Source organism: Strongylocentrotus purpuratus, unplaced genomic scaffold (genome assembly GCF_000002235.5).
Source record: "Strongylocentrotus purpuratus isolate Spur 01 unplaced genomic scaffold, Spur_5.0 spur5_scaffold_21, whole genome shotgun sequence".
Lineage (NCBI taxonomy): Eukaryota > Metazoa > Echinodermata > Echinoidea > Camarodonta > Strongylocentrotidae > Strongylocentrotus > Strongylocentrotus purpuratus.
The window spans coordinates 40,185,053-40,198,676 of record NW_022145607.1 but is presented as its reverse complement, the minus strand read 5'-3'; the positions used below and the strand labels follow the sequence as shown (position 1 = coordinate 40,198,676).

Below are 13,624 nucleotides of genomic sequence, written 5' to 3'. Positions count from 1 at the left end.
ACTAATTGATATATTTGGTAAAATATTATATCTATTTGGACCTGATAGATATAACACACGTGTCGCGCACGTGTCGCGTAATCCTATATACAACTTTCTGTGTACAGTGCTTGTAACTTTACCAAGACTGGGCCAAATTTCCTATCATTTTGATGATTCCAGAACCTTGCAGTACACACCTATACTTTTATGCTAGATGATCAACCTTTTTCTGATCGATTCCACAATGTTTCTTTCACAATGCAATCGCGTGACCATAACTGGTCTTTATCTTTAACACATAGTCTACTGAATTCTATCATACCTTTACCTTAATGCATGAACCATCCTACTCTGTAGGCAATAAGGTAACATCAATATTGTTTAAAGCCGCACTGCACTAGAAGCACTCATGCAAAATCTCCTCTAGCGCCATCTCAGGTCAGCTGTAGCAGTATGGCTGCGCTGTGGTTCCGGCATCGAGTCCTCTGTCTGCATGGCGCGTTGAGTAGTCTACTCACAAGTGGCTTTTATGTTAATTGAGAGTGTATTAAAACTTGCTAAATCCCTTTACTGAAGTAATGTAAGAAGCTCATATTTTGAAGAAAGCTAATGTGGTTAGATTAGCAAGTGTGCGCTTGTAAAAATGATGCCTGGTTGGAATGCTCCCCAGGGAGTGGAGAATATGCATACATTGTGTGCAGGTAAGCCTGAATCCGATGACCCAGGTAATAATATATATATATATATATCTGTAAAGTGCTTTGAGAGGGCCTTCGGTCCTGAAAAGCGCTATATAAGAACTAGCTATTATTATTATTAACATGGAACCACTAACCAACAGAAAAAAATATACATGTATAGCACACAAAATATACACATAATATACACCAAGTATTTGTTGGTAATGGGTATATGTACATTTTTACCCATGATATACCATTTGGTTTCGATATGACATAATGTCCATTGAGCCTAGCTCAAATTATAACAGCCCTTGTGGTCAATGGGGTAAGGATTCATTTAACATCATTTTTCTCTTGCAGGTAACGATGATGATGGGGGTGTCCCTACTTTCATGAGTTCAGATGACAGCTCGTGTACGGATGACAGTGACGAGGACCTGATGTGCAACATGCGACGCAAGACGGACAATCGTAACAGCAGCAGTAGTCCCAAGCCCAGGGACAGTACGCAAAGTGCATCGGACTCACCCAGGCTCAAGGAGAAGGAATTTGACAGCTTGTTTCTTGATAGTTTACCTGAGGTTTGTCCCTTGATTATTAAACGATAACAAAAAAGTTGTACCTATAGATTGCCGGTTAAAAGTTTTTCTAGATCGCCCTGGTGCCATTGATTAACAGAGTTTGTCCAATCAGGGGCCCGTTTCATAAATCTATAACAACTGCTAAATTTTGTATGACAAATTTGCTCTCAGCCAATCAGATGCCATGATTTCAGTAGCTTATAACAGTAGCTTGTAACTTGTTAATGATATCAAGTTTTATGAAACGGCCCTGGTTCGAGTGAGGCAATATGGCGAATACTGCTTTGCTAGGCAAGCAAAACACAAAGGAATATAGGCCATCTTGTGACCAACTGAAACCAAGTTAAACAAACTCTGTGTATAGATGGCTGATTGCTGGTGTGAACTAAATGAGTGCCAGTGGACCTCCCTGGCGCATGCTGTCATGATTGCAGGACCAAAAGTTTGCCCTTGTAGTGAGAACTTGATCACTGACTTCCCAATCTGAGTTGCCTCTCAGAGGTGTTGCCTACACTTTCACTTATCACTGATCTTCAAAGAATAAGCACATGTCCCAAAATGTGCATTTCACTGCCTACATCAGTCACTCTTTGGTGATGTTGGCGGACATATCCCTATTTTTCCCATCTTGCACTCCTCAGGGTATATTGTCTGCCGGGAATCAGTAGAAAGTAGACGTTAAGTCCACCATTCAATGAGAGAGGGTGTAACAGTGCTGGCAAGAAAGAACAACACACGATTCTTCATAAAGTCTTTCTGCTGTCAGCACAGAATGTGATTTACTCTGATAAGTGCAAGACCAAAAAGCTTTAGAATGTCTGTATGTGTTGCTATTCTTCAACTTTGTGGTACCAATCATCTCTTTATCATTATTATTTTTTTATTGTTTTAAATTTTATTTCATTTCCAGGCAAGATGATAACATACAAAACATCACAAGGTTGACAAATGATATATCATAAACATAATGATATTTAGCACCAGCCAATGCCTGAGGATCACCTACAAAAATTTAAAGATTCTGTCTAGAGGCTCTCCACATTGGCTGGTGCATACATAAAACAAAATATAAAGATGAGGTCAACATAATTTCTAAATGAATGTGTAACTAAAACTAACGGTAATATACATGTAGATCAAATTATTTGTTGTTCTTGTGCACAGCGCAACCCTCTGGTGGAGGTCACGTCCAACATCTGGGGCACGAAGTTCAAGATCCACGGCCTGGCTGAATTCCTGCCAGCTAACCTGGGCCAGATCAACTACAGGACCAGCCTTCTTCATCTCCAGCCCAGGCAGATGACCATCGCCCTGGTGGAACTCAAGCCAGAGTTCCTGCGTTGTCGGCAGGATGAGGACTCTGACTATGATCCTAATGTCTTCAGTGAAGATGATGATGATGTCCAAGGTGAGGATCAGTGCTAGGACCTGTTTCACAAAGCCTTTTTTCAATGACAAATGACAAATATCAGTGACAGATCTGCTGATAACCAATCAGAATGAAGGATTTCAGTAGCTTATAACAACAACTGTCATTTGTCACTGATGACAAGTTTTGTGAAACACCCCCCCCCCCCCCCCCCCCCCAGTTCTGAAACTCTGTTATGGATGATAATTAGGTAGCTTAACGAAATGTAATGGCACGAAAAACATGCATCCGGAACGCAATATGCATAATTGTTGGAAATGAAACTTTGATTATATAGAGGTAGAAGCACATCGTGAGGATACAGAGGTGGTAAATGCATGTGCTTTCTCGATTAGGCTTAATCCTACCTAATTTGTGTTCAGATATGAACCAAAAACATAAACTTTTAATTTACACACATTGCTATTACGCCTGCTGTGTTCCTCACATGCCTTGTCGTGCCTTTTCGTGCCATTACATTGTCAATTCGCTCTCAATTCTGTAGGAAGTTTATTGTTAAGGCAAATATGATTTGTGTTGGTTTTGGTCAGTTTTGCCTGGCTAGAGAGTGGCTAGAGAGTGGGACACTGGGATAGAATCACCCTTTAGTGAAGATATGTTGTTGTTGTTGTTTAGGTAAGAAAAGTTGTCTCAATGACCTGTAAGCCCTTGTTAACATTGCTCTTCAATACAGATGACAACAATGTAGTGTCTGATTTTCTGAATTGGGGGATAGTCCTTCATTCATGAATTTGGTAATATCTTGTGTGTTCTGATGCAATGAATAAGGTTCTTCAGCCCCTGCACGCAATTACTCTCTATCTGTTTTAAGGACATGTTTATTTCTTTAAAAAGTTTTGAAAACACATGCAGATACACATGAGATGGTCTCTTTAGTGTTGATCCCAGAAATACATTTTGGATATTTCTTTTGGTCCCTCAGTTCTGCTCTGTGATTATTGACGTTAACATTGTGTCATCCTTCTCTTTTGTGTAAGATGTCGTGAAGAGTCCCCCTCTTACCAAGGCAGCAGCAGCACCCATCGCACCGATGACATCCACAAACAGGAGCTTCTCAGACACCATGGATTCCAACAATCACAACCTAGTTAGTGAGCTGACTCAACAGAATAATGCCGAAAGTCAAACCGTTGAGGAGGGAGAGACTGATTCGATTCCACTCTTAGCAGAGACCACGAGGGAGGAGTACACACAACAGGGTGCTATTCCCAAACAGAGACTAGTCTCACAAGGAAGACGCAAAATAGAATCGGAATGTGGGTCAACAAGCATAGGGGGTGGTCGCACGGGACCGCTCGATGTCGTGACGGATGTTCGGGTGATGAATGGCGGAGCGGAGGCGTTAGATGAAGGAATTATCTTACCGTCCGATGTACAAGGCGAGGAGGAGTTACAAACAGACTTGCCACGTTGGGCAGATACTGCCCCCAGACATTCGCGGCCTGGTCATTTATGTGACGGTCCTGGTAGCAACAGCCAGTCTCCGAAGCGAATAGCTCGGAGAAGAGAACATCATGAATCCAATGGTCATGGGTCTGTGAAGGACACCGATGTAAGACATGTAGCAATAATGAATGGTAGCCCTCAGATAGATAAAGTGCGTAGAGCACCTATTAGTGTGGATGAATCTGATCTAGACTTGTCAGAGCCAGTCAGAGCATCCTCACCAAAGCCTTGTCAAACTCCAGTGGATGAGAAGGGAAAGGAGAAGAAACACACAGCGTCATCGCCTCAGACAAAAACAAAGAGGTCAAAGTTAAAAGGTCGGAAAGCAGAAAATGGTCAAGAAGGGGCGGCCACCGAGAAGCAAGGGTCGCCGAAACTCTCCGGCAGCGCCCAGGAAAATTCATCAGGAAAGAGTCGCAAGTCCTTACGCAAGGCATGGTCCAACTCTGACCGCTCGCCCTCCAGGTCGCGGATGAAATCACAGGGAGAAAACTCTGACAGTGATGCAGAGAATCAAAACGCCAACGAAGCGGGTGATTCGTCAACAGCGAGCAGTGCAAAGTCAAGGAAAGCCAAGCTGATGAAGCAGTACGCTAACTGCAAGTCAAAGGTGTTTGTCATGCATAACAAAGCCCCCTTGTGGAACGAAAACACACAGGTTTATCAACTGGACTTTGGTGGCAGAGTGACCCAAGAATCAGCCAAGAATTTCCAAGTGGAATTACTTGGGAAGCAGGTAGGACACAGATTCCTGTATATTATTCATTCATTTTGTAAAAGAAGAAAAAAGGAAAAATGAAGGTACCTGTTAAGAAAGTCTCGCCATTCTGTTTCTTAGATGTACAAGTTACTCATTCTTATTTCATACAGAATGTATGAATTGTTTTTATTCCTATAATCATTGATTTTGATGACTTGATCTATAAAATTGAAGTATTTGCTTTCAAGTTGACTGTTGTTCTCTAAAGGTACTTTTTTTTGTGAAGTTGCAATCAATCGAACACAAATTGGCAACTCTGTGACGTATCTTGCGAGCTCCCCTCCTATTTGCTCTGTACAAAAAAGAATCTGAAACTTGTTATTTTCCCTCAAGAAATTTTTCAATCATATGCACTCTATTACTATATTTATTGCAAATATATTACTACATATCCCCTTTATGGATAATATCTATTCCGTCATCAGTAACAAAGAAAATGAAAGTTTATGACATTTTATGTACAGAGCAAATAGGAGAGGAGCTTGCAATATAGTCACAGTGTTTTCAATTTGTGTTTGATTGATTGCAACTTTAAAAATTCATAACTTCCTTATTTTCAATGGGGATATTATGTGCATGCATAATACTTTAAAAAAACTGTATCATTAGTAGAAACGCTTAAACATAAAGTTGAGTTCTGGTCATGTGATTGCATTGTCAAAGAAACAGTGTGGAATTCATAAGAAGAGGTTGATCATCTAGCATATAAGTATTGGTGTGTACTACAATGTTCTGGAATCATCAAAATGATAAGAAATTTGGTTCAATCTTGATAAAATTACAAGCACTGTACACGAACATGTAGCATAAAAATCTGTCCAGATTTTTATGCTGTTACATGCCATATTCAGAATATTAAGGCATTTGAAGAGCCATGCTTTTCAGGGAACATTTTTTCCCTGTTGTTCTTCCATACTTGCGTAATAACAATGATAATGCTCACATATTATTTTTCACCTCTTCCCAGAACTCAAGCTTCTCTTTAACTTTTTGGTGAGATCGCAAATTTACACAACTTGTTCTTTGCTCTCTTCTGCCATCCTATCCTTGCACCCCACTGATCCAGGTGATGCAGTTCGGAAAGATAGATGGCCAGGCCTACACCTTGGATTTCCAGAGTCCTTTCTCTGCTATCCAAGCCTTCGCAATCGCTCTAGCAAATGTGACCCAGAGACTGAAATAAGATGGCGCTCTGGCGAAAGTTTGGATTTCCAGAGCTCTTTCTCCGATATCGAAGCCTCCGAATCACCCTTGCAAATGGGACCCAGAGACTGAGGAAATGCTGTTTGAGATTAAGCCATCATTGTTGTGGAAGTTTGGATTTCAGAGCGCTTTCTCTGCTTTCCAGGCTTTTGCAATAGCTTTTGCAATTGTCATCTGGAGATGGTAGAAATGCTTTCTAAGGTTTGGCCGCTGAGAGACTGACATTGGGAAAGGACTTCGCCATCACTTCTGCAAACCCAAGACAACTCTCCTAAACCTCTTATGGCAGCCGTGCTAAAGCCAGGGTAATAATCGGGAGCGCCAGGAGTGTCAAGTCTGACAGACATGAGCGCTATACAAGAACCAACTATTATTATTATTATTAAGTTCAAAATGGATCTGGATGATGCTCAGAGAAAGGGTACGGGATCAAGGATGGTGAGAGGAGATCTGAACAGAAAATAGTTGTACAGATACACAGAGGACTGGGACCTGGAACAAGCTCTGTCAAAGTGTTAGCATAGAATGAACATCATTTCAGTGAAGCACAAATCATGAAATTAATTCAGAACATTTGTAGTGCCCATGCTTAGTTTATTTAAATGTACACTTACAGTAGAAATAATACATTCAGTGCTAAAGGACAAACATCATCGTAACCTATATCAAACTTGCCTTTTCATCCCTCTGAAAAATTACCCATATTAAAATTCATGAAAGCTTCTGTATTAAATCTCACGCAACTATACAAGATTAAGGAGGGATGGAGGTAGCTCATTGATATACAATAGCATGAAAAGACATGTCCAGAAAGCAAAAAGGCCAATGGATTATGAAAATTTGTAATTTGAAATATATATATATGACATTTTTGGTAATATTGAGTGTAAACAAGGTTGGATAGATATTTCTTGATCCTGTGAGCTATAAATATGGTTCTGTCAAAATGCCATGAAACTAAAATTTAGTAAACAAGTATTCATTTTGCATTCTGGACGTGTCTCTCCGTGACACTATATTTTGGTAAGCTACCTTAGTGATGCAAGGTGTAAGTATTCCTTGCTGTCTCTCGCTCCCCCTGTTTATTTTATTCAGCAATTTTTTGATGGGTGCCCAATGGATCACAGTGGGACAAATTTAGAGTAAAATTGCGGTGTCTGAAAGTTTGTGATGTGGATCTCAACATAGCTTGGTGATATCAATATCATTACCAGACTATTCATGGTTGCACAATTGTTTTTGATGCATTGTTTATACAGCATCTCGGTGTCTTAAACACACAAAAAAACGTAAGTCCCCCCCCCCCCCCCCCCCTGAGCAACACATCCTAATTTCTGAACCGCAAAAGTTTTGATCAAATCTACTTAGAAGTGACTGTCTGTGTGTGTTTCTCATTTAACTTATATCTGAAAATCAGAGTTATCCATGAGGTCATGCTAGAATGAGCTTTCTCTTAAGACACAATAATCACATTACAACATTCACAAGACTTTCATTTCATCAGTGTACTGATTTGAGAGATGGTCAATTTTCTGACTGTCTGCTGTTTGTGCATGCATTGGAACAGTTAATGATGATCACAAAGTTGCCATTTTCATTGCACACATGTATGATGTGTTAATCTATTACTGGCCACTTAACGCTATTTCTTTGTACTGCAGAAAACCCTTTCAATGAATTGTCTTGAAAAGTTGGTGAGATAAAAGTGAAATAAGCATGAATGAAGTCTGCTTTACTTTGAAGCGGTGAGTCTGCTGCATTTAGCAGGGATCAGCAAAATAACGGAACCTTTCCAAATTTATATCAGCAAAAAGCTCTTAATACCGGACACTAATTTGTCAATGAACTTTAATTGAACACTGAGATAAAAGTAATTTTTGTTTTATATGAATTACGATTCCAAACGATCGACAAAATCATTATTGTCTACACTGATATACGGCCATTTACGGGTGTTCGGTATTAAGAGGTTTCTGGTTTGGGTTAATGGGGTTAGTGACCATATGTGCTATGTTAAGGATGTCACAGTGCACTATGGGCCATTGCTATTTGTATGCTGTATGGTATGAATTGTGCTTAAATTAAAAAAAAAATCTGAAGCTCAGTGGTTTGAAGTAGATATACGTTTATGCATGTACTTCCTCTTATCAAGTCCAATACCAATTAACATTCATCACAAAAAGTGAAAAAAACATTTCATGATTACCTGTATTTCTCATGTTTTTTTCTTTGTTTTTCTTCAAATACAGTGTATCTTAAGGAAGCATTCTTTTTGCAATACATAAAAAATGAAGCTTCACCAGTTACATATATTTGCATCCAGTATATACATGCCTATTTTGTTTAAAGTACTTCAAAATTAATATTTGAAAAGTTAATTGTGAAACCAGCTATTAAACACACTGAAGTTCCATATCAAAGCAAACATGTAGATTTTAGTTTACATTTACTTGAGATTGATTACAATCTGTCACATTATGATTTTGATTTTGAATTTGGAAGTAATCCATTTTTGTTTTGTTTGTATAAATCATTGCTTGCATTTTGATAATGAGATTTCTTGGACTGTAAGTTTGGGAGAGTCAGCATTTTGATCATGTGTTGTTCATGGGAAATGTATACACTGTAGATATGCTATCATGCTGGTGAAACGCTTGGGTACCTTAGCGATATGTAATTAAAAGTTTTGTTTTGATATAAAAGTTTAGCTTACATTAAGCCTTGTCAAGATGGTACATGCATTTACCAGCTCCATATCCTAACGATTTAGTTCTACCTCTGTGTGATGGATGAAATTAGGATTTTCAACAATTATACAGTTTGCGTTCTGGACGCGTCTTTTCATGCGACTATATTTGGCTACCGGTAAGCCGACTTAGTATTTTGTTTAATTGGTTTAAAACTTGTATATGCTTGCTCTTGTGTTTTGCCTACCACTGCAATTCAACAGAAAGATGTGATTGCGTTTCGGTGACACACGCTATGGCGACAATTGCTCCGCGCTCTTTTTCATATACCGGTACTAGCCAAATTCCTAACATCAACCCTGTACCATGCACTATACATTTAATTACATTATATTACATTTCATTACATGTACATGTAATCTTAATGCCCAAAGCCCTGTCCAGGGACTCACAAGTTACACAAACTATTTCAAGCTACTGACACTATGAACATGACGAAGAAAGAAAGAGGACAAAATATACAGTTCCTCAGGTAGACAAAGGAACATCCCTTCACTGCTATTTTGTAAAATGAGTAAAACAGGTGAATATGCATGTGACACCTGTTCTACACATTTTTACATGATAGCAGTGAAGGTATGTTCCTTTGTCTACCATAGCAATTGTTGAGGGTAGAATCTTTGTCCGTCATGTTCTTAGTGATGAAATCACTGCCTTTGATTGGCCATTGTTATTGGTAGTATGGTTTTTTCCAAAAGAGGGTTCAGATATGAAGCGGTAAACCATTGCATTGTTTTTTGTTGCTGTTTTTTAATTTTATTTTTCATTTTTTAAAAGAAACGTTACAGTAAAATTCTTCACATTTCTGTATCCTTTGGCAAGGCATTGGTCTACATTTGCCACACTCAACCGAGGTGATGTAAATGGGTACCTGGCAGGAATTAATTCCTTGAAATGCTAGAGCGCCGCAATGGTAGCACAGCTAAAGCCGGGGTAATAATCTCCAAGTTTGGAAGCGCTTAGTGATTGTAAAAAGCGCTATATAAAAACAGAGTATTATTATCACACAGAGCTCACTGAATAAATGTATGTGTAGGATCTTTGTTGCACACATTACATGTTTTGAAAATAATACCATAGTTTACCACAGCCTATCTGAACAAGACTGAAAGGGAGTCACTCGTCAGTTTCCATGTGCAGAAGGCCATAATTCGCTGACTCCAGACTTGGTGGAAATACCATTAATGGGAGTACAAATCTGCACACAGCAAACCCGTTGGCCAGTCAAGAATCTCCCCTAATCTCTCGGAAAATACTCGAGAGTGACTCGGTGAGGGAAAAGCAAAGCATTACATAAGGTCTAATGGTCATAAAACTGAAGGATAACCCTGGTGATTGACAACGCCTGTTCTTGGGTAAACATCCGAACGATGTCGAATTCCCCGTGAGAGCTGACTACTGAGTGTCTTTAACCCTAAACCAAATGAAAAAATCCATTGCAATCCTCAACCTACATGTATATATACACTGTATCTTCATTATAGATATAAAAGCCCACTGGGGCTGGCCAGAGCATGTGTTGCTGTAGTTGACCATGTTCACTTTTAAAGGAAACTTCACCCCAAGAAATAACTTTACTTTTTCTGAGAGATTTACTATATCCTTGCCCATTAATCTACAAGATTCCCCTCCAAAGTGTGTTAGATAGGCATAGAGCAAGAATAATGTACAGTTTCTCAGCACTACATGGGCACCGCCATTTTCTTCATAACGTGACGTACTTTGTGAAGTCGTTTATCAAGTAAATGTATTTAAATTTATGGATGCTTCCTTCCCAGGTGTGTTTTGTGATGAAGCATTTCATTCACCTGCTATTATCCTTTGTAAAATTGCCAGAACGCAAATTGCATAAATTAGTTGGTGCTCTTCTGGTGTGAAGGTTTCTCATAAACGAAATAGATTTTTCAACTGCTATATTTTAATATTTTAGAATAAATTAGTTACTATTGTTCCCCTGTAATATATTTTTTGCCAAACAAAATTTCTCAGCTATGATTTTTGTCTTGCCTGCGTAGCAAAAAGCGAGACATAGGCGCTGCTTTTCCGGTGACGGCGACGGCGGCGTCGACATCAAAAACTTAACCTAAGGTTAATTTTTTGAATTTTTGATATAATTTTGAAAGTATAAGTTCTTAGTCAATGAAACTTTGGCTATAGGGTAATCAAGTATCCCCAATCATGTGAGTAGAATTTCAGATCACAAAGTCAAGGTCAAAGGTCATTTCAGGTCAACAGACTTGGACTATGTTGTGGCATCAACATCAAGATTTTCAAAATGCTTCTTCTTCGTTATTTTTCAACCGATTTTGATTCTGATTGTTTCATATGATAGGGCTAGGAGGGGGATTTATATTTCTACACAGAATCGTGAAATTCATTATCTATGCTAATTTATGCTAATTTATGCAAATTTATTCGAAATCACAAAAAAAAGGCTTCTTCTCCTTCATTTCTCGACTGATTTTGATTTGGTTTGCTTTATATCGTAGAGCTAACTTTGGTACACTAAACTTCTACACAAAATTTTGAAATTGTTCTCCATTAATTAATTATGATAATTTATGCAAATTTATTCAAAAAATAACAAAAATTGCTTCTTTTCTCTCATTTATTGACCGATTTTGATTTGGTTTGCCTTATCTGGTAGAGCTAAATTTGGAACACTAAACTTCTACACAGAATTGTGAGATTTTGTTCCATTGATTATTTATGGTACTTTTTGCAAATGAAATGAAATTATGTCACTTCCAGGGCATCAAATTTTATTTTTTGACCACTTCAAAAGTGTACCACATAAAATTTACGATATTTGTTGTTGCGAGATGCGGATGAGCGCTACGTCATTGACGTTCTGGTTTATCATAATGAATAGCGTTATGTAGGCGAGACCGCCGAGAGCGTTTCCCTTGTTTCTCTTTGAAAAGTAAAGGTTTTGTTATTGATTTATTAAAAGTCTTTCCAACTAAAGCTTGGTGCCATGATACATGTACAACTTCAACTGATACGTCACATTTCAAGAAAATGGCAGCACCCGTGTCATGCCAAGAAAACCTTCATTTATATATATATATATCTTGAATATTTTTGTAAGGAATACCGGTAATGTACATGAAAGGGCAGGAATAAATCTCATTTTTCAGAATACCTTCACTTATTCTTTGGGGTGTGGTTTCCTTTAATGTTTTACTCACAACTGAACATAAAGTGCAATCATGACAAGTCACAACAATTTGAGACTTTAAAGGATTATGACGAGAATATATCGACTGGAGTTCACCTAGTTTGTTTCATCATATTTTTGTTTGCCCTGTGTAATTTATGTGTAATATCAATCGTCACATTGAAGTAATTTCTATTTTACTGGTACATGTATATACTTTTATGAGAGAAAAAGAGTCGTATAAAACTTGCCCAATTATCAACTTTTCAGTTGTCCTATAGAGTAAAGATAGATTTATATGTATGTGTATTAGCATACAGTTCCTTGCCAGACAAGTGACTTCAATCTACCAGCCAGATTTGTTGTAGTTGCCATGGATGATTGGGAAGGTTATTTTGTACATCAGTGATACAATATTATGGAAATCTGATGAGTACAAATAATACAGCTACATGTATTAGAAACATATTGCAGGAATCTGATGCATGGGGTACATGTAGAAGTAGTATTCACATTGACTCAAACTTCCAGTACTTACTGGGCTCAACAATTGGAGGGATAATGCCAGTTTTATGAAACCCATTCTTCCTTTTATTGTAGGAACAGATAATTTGATTGTATTAACCCTGGAATAGTTTAAATGGAGATCTAGATAATGCACCTACTGTGTCGGTCTACAGTTTTGAAAGCGGTGAGGACAAGTACTGGAGAAGTTAACAAATGTACAAATGCAATGCTAACCCATCCGTTCATGATCCGGCCAATTTAAAACACTACAGAATTTGGAACTCTATATAGAGGCTTATTAATATTAAAGCCTGTGTTCAGGAGTTTCTATAAATGTTGAAGTAAGGTACATCTTTGTCTAATACTATGCATTGGCAGGTGCGTTCACAGATAAGTTGTGTTTTTGAAATATCTGCACAAACAGCAATGAACAGTTGGATTTTTATGTTATTACTCCATTTATGATGCTTTTACTTGAAGATAGGATGCTTATAGTTTCAGAATATTTCCAAAAGAAAGACGCAAAAAAGATAACAAAGATTAATGCTGAGTATGTATTTCCAGTTTCAGAATGTTGTTTCTGAATATAAAGAAGAACCATAAAAGCCTGTATATTAAGGATGGAAAATGATGCAAAGTGGATGTATTATATTTGATATGATTACTCGCATGATTCGCTGTAGTATTCATCTTGCTCTCAAGGTGAGAAAAATCACCTATCAATATCACTTGTGGAACCAAACAATAGATATATGTATGTTGTTCACTATATTGAGTTTGTGTGCAACTTGAGAATGCACTTCTTAGCCGCAAAATGTGACATTGATTTGTGCGTAATGAATTTGATCTATTTATGAAGTAAGTGTGTGAGGGAATCACCCCCTGTCGTAACGTTTCAAACTCATGCTTGTAAAGTTCATATCGATGGGCCCCCTCTTCAGTTGTGAAACAATTTTTGTATACTTTTTTCTCTGCTTTTCCTTCTTTTTTTATATTCCCATGTACATGTATGTATGTATGTATAAATTGTTGTACATGTACGTGTAAAATATTGGAAGATGCACATTGTCATTTTGGTCGAATTATGATATGAAGACGTGATTAAAATCTTCTTCTTTTTTTCCTT

At 38.0% G+C, this 13,624-nt stretch overlaps 1 protein-coding gene across 4 annotated transcripts in view; it reads left to right on the top strand.

The window, feature by feature from the left end:
* Positions 1-9,089, top strand: part of LOC591879 (tubby-related protein 4) — a 55,124-nt gene extending 46,035 nt beyond the window's left edge. For 3 of the 4 annotated variants that reach the window (XM_030994788.1, XM_030994789.1, XM_030994787.1), the window contains exons 10-13: positions 1,026-1,246; positions 2,411-2,654; positions 3,653-4,857; positions 5,942-9,089. In XM_030994788.1, the coding sequence (XP_030850648.1) occupies positions 1,026-1,246; positions 2,411-2,654; positions 3,653-4,857; positions 5,942-6,064 (1,793 nt within the window). In that variant the 3' untranslated portion in view covers positions 6,065-9,089. The remainder of the gene's footprint in view (positions 1-1,025; positions 1,247-2,410; positions 2,655-3,652; positions 4,858-5,941) is intronic. The other variant, XM_030994790.1, reaches the window with a different exon arrangement.
* The last annotated feature ends 4,535 nt before the right edge of the window (positions 9,090-13,624 follow it).